Here is a 15375-nt window from a genome sequence, read left to right on the forward strand (position 1 = left end):
CCCATAGGGCCTGTTGTTTATATTGCACGAGGGTTTCTAGGAACGCAACTATCGTGCTATACGAGGACAGACTGTAGTTGATATTTCTGTTCACGGACATTTGTGGATAGGGATTAAAATTTAAAACAGTAAAAATAATAAGCAATCAATAACAAAGAGCAGGCACACACAAATCGCAAATAAGTGATATTCGCAAGTGAGAACGGAGTAACAAGTTACAAAGCTTAAAAAATAGGAATGAAGAGAATATTCTGAAAATTTATTTATATGTTTTATATGATTGAAGATTTCATGGAAGTGTAAACACATTTCACCATAATAATGAAAAACCCACAGAATTCCAGGTATCACAAATTCAATAAGATCGAGTTTACTATCTGTTTATAATAGAATGCACTAATAGAAAAGCCCAATAAACAAGTAACTGCTTATTGTTTTATGGTTGTGATCTCCAGAAATCCAACCGAACCACATGGTATGATCGGAGGCAATCATAGGGTAATCTCGAGTGCTGCAGTCTCCTGCCCCGATTAAACAGCATGCTGCCCCAATTGAGCGAAGTAAACCCTGGCTATTTTCTTGATTGGGTTCTGTTCTTTAAGATTTGTCCCAAATAAATGGCTGCCCCGATTAACCGGTGGCCCAAATAACTGGAATCCACTGTATATGGTAGGAGAGTAATAAATATTATAGAATTGTGAACAGATAAGTTCACAATTCTAAACTGAACAGATAAGTTTTGAGAACATAAACCAATAGTTTTATTAAGCATTCTATTTATTTATAATCTTATAAGAGATAACTGTATTTCCTTTTCACTTCCATTAATCACAGAAAAAAAAAATTCATTTAATTTAAGAAAATGAAACGAATACTCCTGAAATGTATTTGTACATTAACAAGTTAAGTGCATTGCATAATCAACTTATTATAAAACACTATTTCATAAATGTTTGTCAAATTCATAACCATGTGGTATAAACACTGTAAAAAAAAGAATTTATGCATAGGTTTATGTACCACTCACTTTAATTTATATTGGAATGGTCTGCTTCTGGCCAATTTTTTTTTTTTTTTTTTTTTTTTTTGATAATGATTTATAATAATTTTTAAAATTACAGTATATCTCAGAAGACTATTCATGACAATTATATTCCCCTATTACTATAAACTTGTTGATTTAGAAACTTTATAAAATATTTTCTGAAATATTAGAATATAATAAGGATCTAATTAAATGGTCATTGTTTCTATAGGTGACCTTGAAGGCTATTCGTGTGCAGATATTTCTGGAAGTAACTATTCCATAACAAAACCAGTTCTTCCTATAGGCAGCACTTACAGTGTGGGTTAAATAAATAATTTACTATTTTTGATTCTTAATTGTTTATTTTTTAATCAATTGGAAGTTAATCATTTATTGCATACAGGTGTGTGTACGTGCGTGCATGTGAGTGATCTATTATGGAATGAAAGTAAGAATGTTGAAATGTGTTTCAGACCAGATTAATGCCATCAATTATAGAATCAGTCTGTAATCTAATTATTACTTTAAGAGTGTAAATTGTACCTTATGATAAACTTTAGCATAAAAGTAATAAGCAGACCATCAGGCAAAAAGAACCCCTAAAGAAAGATAGCCTTGAATTATTTATTAAAGTAGCATGTGTTTGCTTTCACCCATTATACACAGCGAACCGGCTTGAGGTACAATTCACTTTTTACTTTCTAACTCTAAATTTTTATAGAGTTGTTTCAAGCTCTATTAGAGTAATTTGAGGGAAATTGAGGTGCTACTGCTTTGCTTATTCTTACCATCGTTCCCCTTATTTCAGCATAAGCTTTCTTTTGCACATATATATAATAAATACACCACAACTCAATTGATAATTATGGTTGGTATACATTTTCTGTATTATTTTTTGTATTATTTGTTTCAAAGCTATCTGTCTGGCTAGCTGTTATCTTGTCTGTTTGCTGTTAAATTTAAATTAAATATAGATTGCCATATGGTGTATAATTTGGACCTAGTTAAACAGGCAGATAAACTGAACAGATAGCCTTGCTAATTATTGATTGGATATGTTGAATGGTGCTAGCCCTCAAAAAAAAGTGCCATTCAAGGTATCCTAATAATCATTATTTTATTTTATTCTATTTTATATTCTTTATTTTATTGCTAATTATATGTTTATTCTAGGGTATAGCGAAGTAAACCAGCAGGCTACCTTTTTCTTTAGGGGTTGTTTTTGCCTAATGGCCTACTTATTACTTTTATGCTAAACTTTTATCATAAGGTACAATTTACACTGTTACAGTAATAATTATATACATATATATTTTTTTTTATTATTATTTTTTTTTTTCTCCAAAGTCTTGCAAAGTGTTACTTTAAATCTATTTTTCTTTCAAGTTTGCACAAGTTGAAATTGAAGAAATTTCCTGGAATTAGGTTGATGAAACTGAATCAAATAGTATCCTCCAGAAGGTGCAATTTTGTAGATGAAACATTGCACATCCTGCCAACTGTTCTGGTTTCCCCCAGAAGTTTTCAAGAAATCATAGGTCTTGCAAAGTCTTATATAAAGTCTATTTTCCTTCCACGTTTCATTTAATTTTATGTTTATTATATTTTTCAAATACCTACACATGTAATGTTTTTCAAAGATAGTTATAGTGCAACCTTGATAGTATCTGGGTGTCAAGCAACAACTTTAACACCCATTATAAGTAAAGCACATAGCCAAAAAAATTTTACCATTTTTTCCCCCCCCAGTTTTTTAACATAAATACACTTTACTTAGTAAATAAATAATTTATATGCTGATGTTTTATGAATATACAGACTAAAAGACAAAGTATTGAAGGTTATATCATTCCCTTTACATTCTACTAATACACAATGCTGTTATGGACTTACATTTTACATGTCTGGTCTGGTATATTTATAATTTAGTTTGCTGGAACTGATGACAGCGTTTGTTTGTTTTTTTTTTTTTTTTTTTTCATTACGTAATCTGAATAGTAGTCAGATGCAATAAATGAAGATGTTCAGTATCACTCTGACATTCTAACCATGCCATTACCTCCTTAATGTTTTCAAGCACTTTGTTAATTGTTGGTGCTTATCTTGCCTCCGTAGCCGAGTGGTCAGGAGCAGGAGTGCAGTAGCACACACTCTTTGAGTAGACCGGGATTCAAGCCCCTGACTGCTAAATATAGTCGATCTGCCAACCTGCACTGGACCAGCGTGGCAGATTATGGTCCATTTCCCTCACCATGAATTGTTGAGAAGGCTTCTATCCTGCAGTGGGTTGATAATGGCTGCAGTTTACCTTTTTTTTTTTTTTTTTTATTCCTTACACAAGTCATCCACATTATCTTCTGAGTCACTCTGTTTCACTGGCCTTCTCTTTGTCAATTGGCTTCCCACTATTCACAGAGGCTGCAATTTCTTCCTCACTCAGGTAATATGCATCTGGAGGTTCCATGTCCAACTCAGTCCAGGCAGCTAGGTCATTTGGTCAAAGACTGCCACCAAGTACGTTACAAGCAACCTTTGCTTCTTGTTCTGAAAAGCTGCTCTGTGATCTTGTCTTTTCCAGTACATTTTTTCCAGCAGTTTTAAATTGCTGTTAAACTTACTTTCTACCATGCTGATCTAATATTGCATGGAACATCTTTCAGTGTTAATGCTTTCAGAAATTCTAGAACTTGAATTTCTGAGTTCATAACACCAGCAAATAGCTCACCTAGATATTAGGCTTTACTACTTTACTTTAATTTATTCGTGCTGTTTGTCCCGGTTAGGGGTCAGTGACGTAGATGGAAACCTTCCACTTAGTGCAGTTAACACAGTCTGCTGGAGTGAGCCCTAGTTCCTGCATATCTTGCCACACTCTGCTCTCTATTGTCATCTTCAGCCTGCCTCTCCTCCTTCAACCTGGAACTTGGCAGCTAAGCACATGCTTGGTAATGTGGGTAAACTCGCGGCACTGGATGTGCCCCCACCATGTAAGTCTGTTCTCCCTAATCTTCAAGTTGATGGGTACAGTTTTCATCTCCTGTCTCACACCTTCATTCTGCCTTCTATCTCTTAGAGTTATTCCCAAACTCCACCTTAGCTTTCTCTTTTCTGCTGACATTAAAGCTCGTTCTTCTGACATACCAGCATTCTGAGCCATACAACATACATGGCCTTACCACCTGTTTGTAAATTTTTGATTTCAGTTAAGTTGGCATCTTGTCTTTCAAAACACCAGACATTTCCCACCACTTGGCCCATCCAGATTTTATTCGACTTTGGATGTCCTATTCACAGCTGCCATTTGTGTCTAGCACTGACCCAAGATACTTGTAGTTGTTAACCTTATTTAGATGTATATTGTTAATCTCCTGTTTACGTCAAATATTCTGTCCTGTTCCTGTTGACTTTTAGACCTTCCCGCTCTAGAACTGTTACCCATCTCTCTAGCTTATCCTGTACTCTCTCTCTCATGATTCGCCACTAAGTATGATGTTATCTGCAAAGAGTAAACTGTCAGAGCCATTGCTCTGAATGTCTCTGGTTAGTGTGTCCATTATGATGATGAATAAAAATGAGCTAAGGGCAGGGCCCTAGTGTAAGCTGACATTAACAGTGAAGGCATCACTAACTCCAGCTGCACTACATACTCTGGTTCTACTATCCTGGTAGGTACATATCCTGGATAAGCTTGACATAGGTCTCAGGAACACGCCTCTTCCTCAGACTTCCACAGAAGACTCCTAGGTAGTCTGTTATAAGCCTTTTCTATTTTATAGCAAGGGTCCTGCACTTGTTTTGCAGGAAGGACCCTTGCCATAAATATTCCATTGGTAGTGCTTCTCCTCTTCATAAAGCCAAGCTGGTTCTTGGTAATCTGGTCCTGCAGTTTAACTCTCGGTCTTCTTTCAACAGCGCTCTCTAACAACTTCATTGTCTGGCTCATTAGTTTGATAGGTCTGTAGTTGTTGCAGTCTGGTATGTCTTCTTTCCTTTTATATATCAATACTATAAGACTCTCCCTCCAAGCATCTGGTATCTTGGCTGCTCTCATTATTTTATTCATTAAATTAATTTAATGAATAAAATTAATTAAATTTCAATGGGTATCATGTCAGACCCTGCTGCCTTTCCTGACTTCATACTATGCAATGCTAGTAAAACTTCTTCCTCCTTTATATCTTCAATGTCCTCATCATGGCCTCCTAGCTCCTATTCTTCTCCAGCTACTGTTTCACTATTCAGGATCCCTTTGAAAAACTCTTTCCATCTCCTGTTTACATCTTCTGTTTTGTAAGAACCTTACCAGTCTGATCTTTTACTACTCTTATCACTCTATCCTGCTGTTTGTTGAACCGGGTTCTGGCAATCTTGAATATCTTCAATTCTCTTTCCTTAGTGTTCATTCATACTATAATACCATCATCATCATCATCATCATCATCAGCCATTTTCAATCCACTGCAGGATGAAGGCCTCTCCAGCAACTTTCCAGTTCCTTCTGTTTTGAGCACTGGCCATCCATTTACTACCCAAAAACTCATGAATTTCATCTATCCATCTCCGACTTTGTCTTCCAGGTTTTCTTCTAGCTCCTCTTGGGTACCATTCTGTTATTTTCTTACTCCATCTGTCATCATGTCTTCGAGCTATGTGTCCTGCCCAAGACCATTTTAGTTCTTTAGTTTTGATAAGAATGTCCTTTACTTGAGTTTGCTGCCTAATCCATGTGTTTCTCTTCTTATCTAACAGTCTGATTCCCAGTATAATTCGTTCCATTCTTCGCTGTGTAGTTCTCAGCTTCTCTTCTATTCTTTTGGTGAGTGCCCAAGTTTCGCTTCCATAAGTCATGGTGGGGAGTATACATTGATTCATTATTTTACGTTTCAGACAAACTGGGATATTGCTCTTCAGTATGTGACTATATTTCCTGAATGCTATCCATCCAAAATTTATTCTTCTCTTGACTTCCAGCCATTTATCATTATTACAGCTAATAACTTGTCCCAGATAAATATATGACTCCACCTTTTCAATTACCGCTCCTTTAATCATTATTTCCCTTTCCGTGGCATACTTGTTCATCATTACTTTTGTTTTAGCCATATTCATCTTTAGTCCAAAATCCTTACTAACAGTGCATAACTGATTAAGATTTTCCTCTAATTCTTTGGGATCGTGGCTTATAACTACAATGTCATCTGCAAATCGTAAGTGGTTTAGGTACTCTCCGTTCACATTGACTCCTTTCTGTGACCAGTCTAATCCTCTGAAAGCTTCCTCAAGGGCAGCAGTAAACAGCTTTGGAGATATTGTGTCTCCTTGTCGAACTCCTTTCTCAATTTTAAATTTGCTACTGTCTTTGTCTAGTCTAATAAAGGAGGTAGCACTCTCATATATTTTCTTCAAAATCATAATATATGGGGTATCTATGCCTTGTCTTTCCAGTGCCCGAAACATTGCCTTATGCTGTATGGAGTCAAATGCCTTTTCATAATCCACAAATGCCAGGCATAATGGTGTTTTATATTCATTTGCTTTCTCCATTAGCTGTGATATTACATGACGTTGATCCATAGTTGAGAATCCTGTCCTAAAGCCAGCTTGCTCTTTCGGTTGATTCTCATCAAGTATTCTTTCTAATCTGTTAGTAATGACCCTTGTGAACAACTTGTAAATGTGGGATAACAAGCTAATTGGTCTATAATTTCCAATTTCTGTAAATTGGAAATTATAGACCAATTATTATACCATTATACCAGAAACTATTATACCATCCTTCCATAGCTCTGTCCCTGGCTTTAGCTACTGCCTGTTTAGCTTGTCTTTTCTTTTCCTTGTACCTATTCTTGTTTCATCAGTTCTGTCTCTCTTCCATTCTTTAAAAGCTGTCTTCTTGTCCTTCAATGCCTTCTGAACCTCTTCACTCCACCACCAGATTTCTCTATGTATTTTCTTTCCTCCTTTGGTCTTCCCTAGAATTTCTTTTCCTCCCTTTATAATCTCTATCTGGGCCTTGTTCCATGCTTGGTCCACAGTCATCATGTTTGGATCCTCCTCGATTTCTGTAGGAGCAGCTCCTGCAGTCTCAGTTTAGGCTTGTGTTCATGTAGCCTAAACCATTTGATGCACTCCTTAAACTTCTTGTGAAAGCCTTGGCAATTTCCTTCAATAATGAGATCACATACCAGGCGCCTCTGTTGGTCGAATAAGCTTTCTCCTGGGATGACTTTGCAATCTTGGCACCATTTCTTATTTTTGGCTCTCAGAATCATGTAGTTGACCTGAGTACTATGCCCACCACTATGGTATGTAATAAGGTTTTGGTCTCTCTTCTTCTTATTATTATTAGCCATATGGTGCAAGGAAGCCCAAGGCTTATGCCGCACTAGCCAAAAAAAAAAAAATTTCCAAGTTACCCTGAGAGAGAGAGAGAAAAGTAGAAAGGAATCACCAAGAAAGGGAAGAATGATGATATCCATCTAAGTGCCCTGGATGTGCGAAGCCCATCTTCATCAGATGTGAGCCTCTGGGGATGATTTCTTTCTTTGATTTCTTTCTTTGATTTCTTGTACTGAGTATGAGCCATAGCCATCTCCGGGATCCTTTCTCCATCTGCATTGCGCTCACCCCATTCAAAGCTGCCATGGACTCCGTGGTAGCCTTGGGTTCTCTGGCCTACCTGTCCATTGAGGTCTGCTCCAATGATTATTCCTTCCTTGTCAGGCGTACTGTTGATCACCTCATCCAAGTCCTCATAAAAGGCATCTTTCTCTTCTACATTGCATCCTGCCTGTGGGACATAAGCGCTAATGATATTCAGCACACATTTGTCAGTCAATAAAAGTTTAATTTTAATTAGCTAGTCACTTTTCCTCCACACTTCCACTACTGGATCCTTTGTTATCTTCAACCACAACTCCTACTCCATTCCTCCTATTCTCCGTGCTGTAGTATATTAATTTGTAGCCCCAAGTTCTAAAGAGCTAGTTCTTTATTCCTCATCCCTCTCCATTTGGTTTCCTGGACACACATACATTGATTTTCCTTTTCTTCATAACTTCCACAAGTTTCATTCCTTTCCTGGTCATTGTTCCTACATTAATCAGTCCCACTCTGACCTATGTTCTCTTATATTTGGTCCTTCTGTTATCCTTGCATTTTTGCCCTTGATTATTTCCCACTACAGCCATGGTCCACTGCAGCATTGCTTACGGGGGTACGCCCTAGCCCTTATACTATGCCTTTGTTGTCGTTCCTCCATGTTGAATATGTCTAGGCAAATTTACAAGCCAACTGGCCAGGCGTGATGCTCTTGGTTATATTTTGGTGTTTCCTTCACCTAGTGGACTGCCCTCCCGGGCTATTGAACTCCACTGTTCAGATGATACTTATTTGATGGTGATGAATACTCACCATGTCAAAGGGACATCACGGTCCAGTAGCTTTACATGGAGCTATCGGTGCCCACCTGGCAGCCCACCACAACCTGCTATCCCTGCTGCTGCTTGCCCACTACTGCTTATTCGACAGGAGTCCCCTGCTTATTTCACAGCAAACCACCATATATGGTGGCAGATCTACTGTCCGCAACCTGTGGATGCGTCCGGTTACATGCAGCTTTGCACTCCTGCAGACCGGATATTGGCCTTTGAAGGCTTAAATAATGCCCTGATCTATGTGCTGAATTAGTGCAGTTATGTTCCTTGGAAGAAATGGAACCGTGATCTTTTGATTTCAGGACATCAGTCAAAGGATAAGCTGGGTAGTGGATCCAATAGTAACAAAGCCTTTTCTTCAAGTGTTTTTAGCCGACCGGGCTAGCCGAGTGGGTAAAGTACCTGCCCAGCAACCCAAAGGTCGCGGGTTCGATTCCCGCCTCGGGCTTGGATCAAAGTACTGCAAAAACCTTGGGAGGTGCAATATGGCCACAGAAGCCGATGCGCCAACAACTACCAAATCAAAAAAAAAAAAAAAAAAAAAAAAAATCAAGTGTTTTTGGAAAGCAAGTAGCATCTCACTGATGGTATTCAAACTCACTTCCAAATAATCAAGCAAAAATATCACTTGTCATCCAAGCATTGGAGTTATTTTTATAAATCACAGGTAGAGATTTTGTGTTGATGTGTTTAAAATGCAAGGGACTTCAACTTTTATTGATGCACATTGGCTTTAGCTGGTAATTTCCAGTCTTGTTTGTGCACACTAATTCTCTCTTTGTTAGTTTTCATTCCACTCTGTTGAGTGTCTTTTTAATATCCTGTGACTTGTCAATGAGAAGTTTATAGTACAGCGCTGTTTTATCACAGTTGGATGCTCATTTGAAAATTCACCATCTTGAATTATATTACACAGAAATTCAGGAAACTGATTTCCTGAATCACACACACACCAAATTTATCAATTCATCTAAAAGGCTAACCTGGAATATCCCATGACAAACCTTCCATCTCCAAAGCCACTCTTCAGAAGCTTTAAATGTGTCATCTCAACCAAGTAGCTTATGAAATTTAAGTGCTTGTGTTTTCAAAATTACCCCATTTATCACTCCTTCACTACACTTCTGTAAGCATTGGTCCACATCACTTATTTGCAAAAAAAAGTCTAGTTTTCTTTCTTTGGAGGCCTACTTCATCTTCTATAGAGGCTACGAATGCATGCAGTTTTTCTTCCTCTTTCATTGAACCATGGATTGTTCCTCCTGGAATTTCACCCTTGCAAAATACTGTGCATTTTGTTTCTCCACTCTTTACTCTTTTGATAATCTTTAACTTTTCTTCAACTGTATAATTTTTTATTTTTTGATAGCCATTACTTTGTTCCTACTGATTTACTAATTTTACTTTGTATTTATTTCCAATGACCTAGAATTTATTGTGTTTTGAGAAAACTAAATCAATTTTGTTGTATTCTTTCTAACACCCTTTCCTCAACATCAGATGTTATGCTTCTGGGCCTACCTGCTCGTACTCCATGTGCAAAGCGCCCATGTTCTGTAAGACATTGATGTACCCTGATGAATGTGCACCTTTTGGGCTGCCTTCGGCGGGAAAATGCTTCTTGGCACAAACTTGCAGCTCTAGTGCACTGCCGTTGGCTTTACCATACATGAAGTGCATGTCCACATACTCTTCGTTGCTCTAACCTCTTTCCATGTTGACTATCCTTTGACAAGTACTAGTATGCCTGCTACGTCTCAGAGCATTGAGAGAGGAGAAAGGGATAGAATGAGCATAACCTAACCTAACCTAACCTAAACAAACAAGTCAGTGTTGGATCCCAACTAGAAATGTGCAATATCTTCCCCCTCCCTGTTGATTTGATTTTTATGTTAATTTTCACTTTGCAGTTTTGCCATGCTTACTGGCTTATGTATTAATTTTATTTTTATTTTTATAGCAATTATCTATATGTACTTGGCATCAGGTGGAGGAAGTGCATTTTGCTGCCTCTATCATCATCATCATCATCATCATCATCATCAGCCATTTTCAATCCACTGCAGGATGAAGGCCTCTCCAGCAACTTTCCAGTTCCTTCTGTTTTGAGCACTGGACATCCATTTACTACCCACAAACTCATGAATTTCATCTATCCATCTCCGCCTTTGTCTTCGAGGTTTTCTTCTAGCTCCTCTTGGATACCATTCTGTTATTTTCTTAGTCCATCTGTCATCATGTCTTCGAGCTATGTGTCCTGCCCAAGACCATTTTAGTTCTTTAGTTTTGATAAGAATGTCCTTTACTTGAGTTTGTTGCCTAATCCATGTGTTTCTCTTCTTATCTAACAGTCTTATTCCCAATATGATTCGTTCCATTCTTCGCTGTGTGGTTCTCAGCTTCTCTTCCATTCTTTTGGTGAGTGCCCAAGTTTCACTTCCATAAGTCATGGTGGGGAGTATACATTGGTCCATTATTTTACGTTTCAGACAAACTGGGATATTGCTCTTCAGTATGTGACTATATTTCCTGAATGCTATCCATCCAAAATTTATTCTTCTCTTGACTTCCAGCCATTTATCATTATTACAGCTAATAACTTGTCCCAGATAAGTATATGACTCCACCTTTTCAATTACTGCTCCTTCAATCATTATTTCCCTTTCTGTGGCATACTTGTTCATCATTACTTTTGTTTTAGCCATATTCATCTTCAGTCCAAAATCCTTACTAGCTGTGCATAACTGATTAAGATTTTCCTCTAATTCTTTGGGATCATGGCTTATGACCACAATGTCATCTGCAAATCGTAAATGGTTTAGGTACTCTCCGTTCACATTGACTCCTTTCTGCGACCAGTCTAATCTTCTGAAAGCTTCCTCAAGGGCAGCAGTAAACAGCTTCGGAGATATTGTGTCTCCTTGTCGAACTCCTTTCTCGATTTTAAATTTCCTACTGTCAATCATTATTTCCCTTTCTGTGGCATACTTGTTCATCATTACTTTTGTTTTAGCCTTTTGTTTTGTCTAGTCTAATAAAGGATGTAGCACTCTCATATATTTTCTTCAAAATCATAATATATGGAGTATCTATGCCTTGTCTTTCCAGTGCCCGAAACATTGCCTTATGCTGTATGGAGTCAAATGCCTTTTCATAATCCACAAATGCCAGGCATAATGGTGTTTTATATTCATTTGCTTTCTCCATTAGCTGTGATATTACATGAAGGTGATCCATAGTTGAGAATCCTGTCCTAAAGCCAGCTTGCTCTTTCGGTTGATTCTCATCCAGTATTCTTTCTAATCTGATAGTAATGACCCTTGTGAACAACTTGTACATGTGGGATAACAAGCTAATTGGTCTATAATTTCCAATTTCTGATTTATCTCCTTTCTTATGCAGCAAAACTATGATTGCATTATTCCACTGCTTAGGCGTCACACCTTTTCTAATGCACTTTGTGAAGAGCCTTGCCAGTTTTTGTGTTATGCCTCTTCCTCCCAATTTTAACAACTCTACAGTAACTTCATCTTCCCCCGGGGCTTTCTGATTCTTCATTTTCTTCAATGCATGTTCTACCTCATCAGGAAGAATATTGTGTATGTCGTATGTGTTGCTACTTTGCAATCCATCTTCCCCACTGCTGGCATCATTCCCCTGCTCCTTGTATAATTCTCTATAGTAGTCTTCTGCTATTTGAATTATGCCTTCTCTGCTGTTTATAAGTACACCATCACTATTCTTCAGTTTCAGTATCATTTGTCTTTCTGTATTACTGCTCATGGCTGCTGATTTAAATCCTTTGTTTTCCCTTAATGCTTGTTCTACTTTTCTTGTGTTAAATCTTCTTATGTCCTCTCTGAGTCTCTTTCTAATGGCTTTGCATAACTCAGTATACTCAATTTTCTCCCTGTCAGTGTTTTTCTTGCTTTTCATTTGTCGTCTTCGGTTCATCATGACAAGTGTTTCTTGACTAATTTTTTCTTCTTTGGATTTCTTTTTCCCTATAGGTTTCTTGGGCTTTATCACTTTCAAAAAGTTGTAATATTCCTCGTCGATATCTTGGTCCTCAGCAGTCTGCAGAAGCTCATACTTGTTCTTAAGTTCCAGTACATACTGCTTTTTCTCCTCTTCTGTTATCTCAAAGACCTTTGTATTATTTACTCGAGTCAGTTTTTTCCTTTCCTTTCCTACATCTATATCAAGTGTACATCTTACCATTCTGTGATCACTTCCAACATTTACCTTATTCAGGACGGTGACATCATTCACAATATATCTTCTGTTAGTGAGGATGAAGTCGATTTCATTAGTAGTTAATCCATTTGGACTCTTCCATGTCCACTTTCTGTTCACCCTTTTCTTGAAAAAAGTGTTCATTACTGACAGTCCTTGAGATTCTGCAAATTCCACAAGTCTTTCACCTCTTTCATTTCTTTCACCAATTCCAAAATTTCCTATAGTTCCCCTTTCTGTGCTGTTTTGTCTTTTTCCAACCTTAGCATTGAAGTCTCCCATAATAATAGTGTAGTGGGTTTTCTGCTCATCTAGAAGACTCAATTTCTGTGTACATTTCTTCAACCTCTTCATCATCATGGCTCGATGTTGGTGCATAAATCATTATAATCTTTAGCTTGTATCTCTTAGAAATCTTGAGTATTAGTCTTGACACTCTTGGTGATGTACTTTTGAATTCCAAAATGTTGTTTTTAAAATCTTTATGGACCAGAAACCCAATTCCACCTTCACTCCTTTCACTGTTTCCATTGGTGTACAGCAGATTTCCACTTGATAAACTTATAAGTGATTCATTTCTTCTTCTTGTTTCAGCCAAACCGATGATATTCCAATTCACATTTTCTAATTCCTTTTCCAGCTCTAATATCCTGTCTTCACCGATGAGTGTTCTTACGTTATAACAGGCCAAGTTCAGTTTCCGTGCATGGCAGCCTGGTCGTACCCAGAGATTCTTAGCACCCTCTGCTTCCACTCTAATCCTCTCGCTGCCGTAAGAGGGAGAGTGAAAGCTGCTGGGGACTGAGGGCCATTTGTTTCGTTGTGCTTTCATATTGCTTTCATATTTGCTGCCTCTAATGATAGCTTAATATTTATTTTATTATTTTTTTTTTTATTTCATGTTATTATATTCAATCTTTTATGTGTAATTTCAAATTGCTCATAGATGAGGTCTATTATTTCTCTATGATATCTGTTTGGCCAGTTAATATCATAATTTATTCAGAATGCTCAGTGTGTAATACTCTTTAACAATTTTATTGCTTCTTTCAGGATTCTGTTGAATCACCCTGTAAGAAAAGTGTTAAACTTTTAAACAAGATTGTCGATAAACTAAAGACATTTATAAGTCCATATGAAAGGGTAAGTGTTGCTTTCAGATATTACTCTTTCTTTTGCTATACTTTGTTTTATATTTTTTTCCTATGTTTTATAATTAGTTTATTTAATTTAATTTTTTTTTTTTTTTTTTTTTGTTATTTAAAAGCAGCTCTTGATAGTATTAAAACTTGATAACTTATCATTGTTTTAACTTAAAAAATAATAACTGTAATCTTTAACTCTGAATATATGTCAGGAATATTGTGTAAACTTTGAAATATTTTGTTGTTTGATAAAAGGTATTGTAAAAGCTGTTATGATATGTAAACAACTCGTAGTTTTATAGTGATAGTAATCCATTGTTGTGATGAAATTAACTTATTGTCATCTTACACTTCATTATTATATGTATCAATGTCTGCAGTGAAGGACCTAAAGTGATTTGTTGTGAAGAGGCCATTTCAAGAATAGCACATGTTCCTATCATATAACTTACATCCCTTGTTGAGTGAAAATAGCAGTAGTGAGAACATGAGTTTACGTTGAACATTTGTACTGTATTTGATAATATTGTTTGTGTGATTTAAAGTAAAATAAGAGAAATTCAGTATATTAAGAGGAAAAGTTTATTGCAAAAATCTTTGCTGAAATAAAAATAGACTTTACTAAAGCAAGTGGGTTTTGTCTAAAGCCTGTTGTATAAATCAGAACACTACAGTGGACTCCTGCTTTACGACTGGTTCACTTTACGATGGATTCTTCATAATAAAATACCATTCACTATACATTATGTGGTAAGCACCGGTCATTGTGATTACGTTTGCAAATTGCATTTTAATTCTATTGAACAGCGATTTTAATAAGCAAAAGTAGGAGGAATATTATACCCAGGATTACTAACAGTTCCACCATCGTGAAGGTGCAAGGCAGAGGATTTGGCTGTCATAGACCGTCCGGACTTCGCCGAAATTGGGTCCACTTTGACTTGAGTGTCACCCGAATATCAGTTCCATCAGCGTTTTAGACTCCCAGGTAGCAAGAACAGCTTGTCTGGCATATCTGAGAGAATGTCTGTGACAACCTCAAGGTACAATGGATTTATGATAACTGAAGTAAGAGACCTATACTTGCGACTGCAAAGTATCTAAAAACTTCTTAAAAACAGCGTCGATTGATGTACCCGATCTTGTAGTTGAGATTGAGGGATTAGTGTTCATTGTGAGACCAAACGTTTCTTGCAGGAAAGTAATTAATGGTTTAGTTTCTTCCAATCTGAAGTTAACATTGAAATCACCGCTCATTATCTTGGTTATTTTATGTAAATCTTTCTTTAACAGTGCTGCACCTTGAATTGGGTACAGAAGCAAAGCGAAATGAATGAAGTCCATTATATCCTATATATCACTGTTAGGAGAAATATAGACAACCTTGACTGTTGGTAAAAAGCACTCTGCTGTACATATATTGCCAATTGGCCGAATAGTTACTCTTGGACTAGTCATTTGTCAATAGATGACATCTATGTGTGGCGTAAGAATATGTCCCTCGTCCTTCTTGTTGTGATATATTGCGACT

The 15375-nt window shown here is 36.9% G+C and overlaps 1 protein-coding gene across 1 annotated transcript in view; it reads left to right on the top strand.

Annotated features, from left to right (window-relative positions):
• Positions 1-15375, top strand: part of Rrp6 (exosome component Rrp6) — a 260374-nt gene that overhangs the window by 176922 nt on the left and 68077 nt on the right. The window contains exons 15-16 of the mRNA XM_090383738.1: positions 1257-1345; positions 13753-13842. Of these exons, the coding sequence (XP_090239864.1) occupies positions 1257-1345; positions 13753-13842 (179 nt within the window). The remainder of the gene's footprint in view (positions 1-1256; positions 1346-13752; positions 13843-15375) is intronic.

Source organism: Mastigoproctus giganteus, chromosome 10, assembly GCF_048544385.1.
Source record: "Mastigoproctus giganteus isolate SK-2022 chromosome 10, ASM4854438v1, whole genome shotgun sequence".
Taxonomy (NCBI): domain Eukaryota; kingdom Metazoa; phylum Arthropoda; class Arachnida; order Uropygi; family Thelyphonidae; genus Mastigoproctus; species Mastigoproctus giganteus.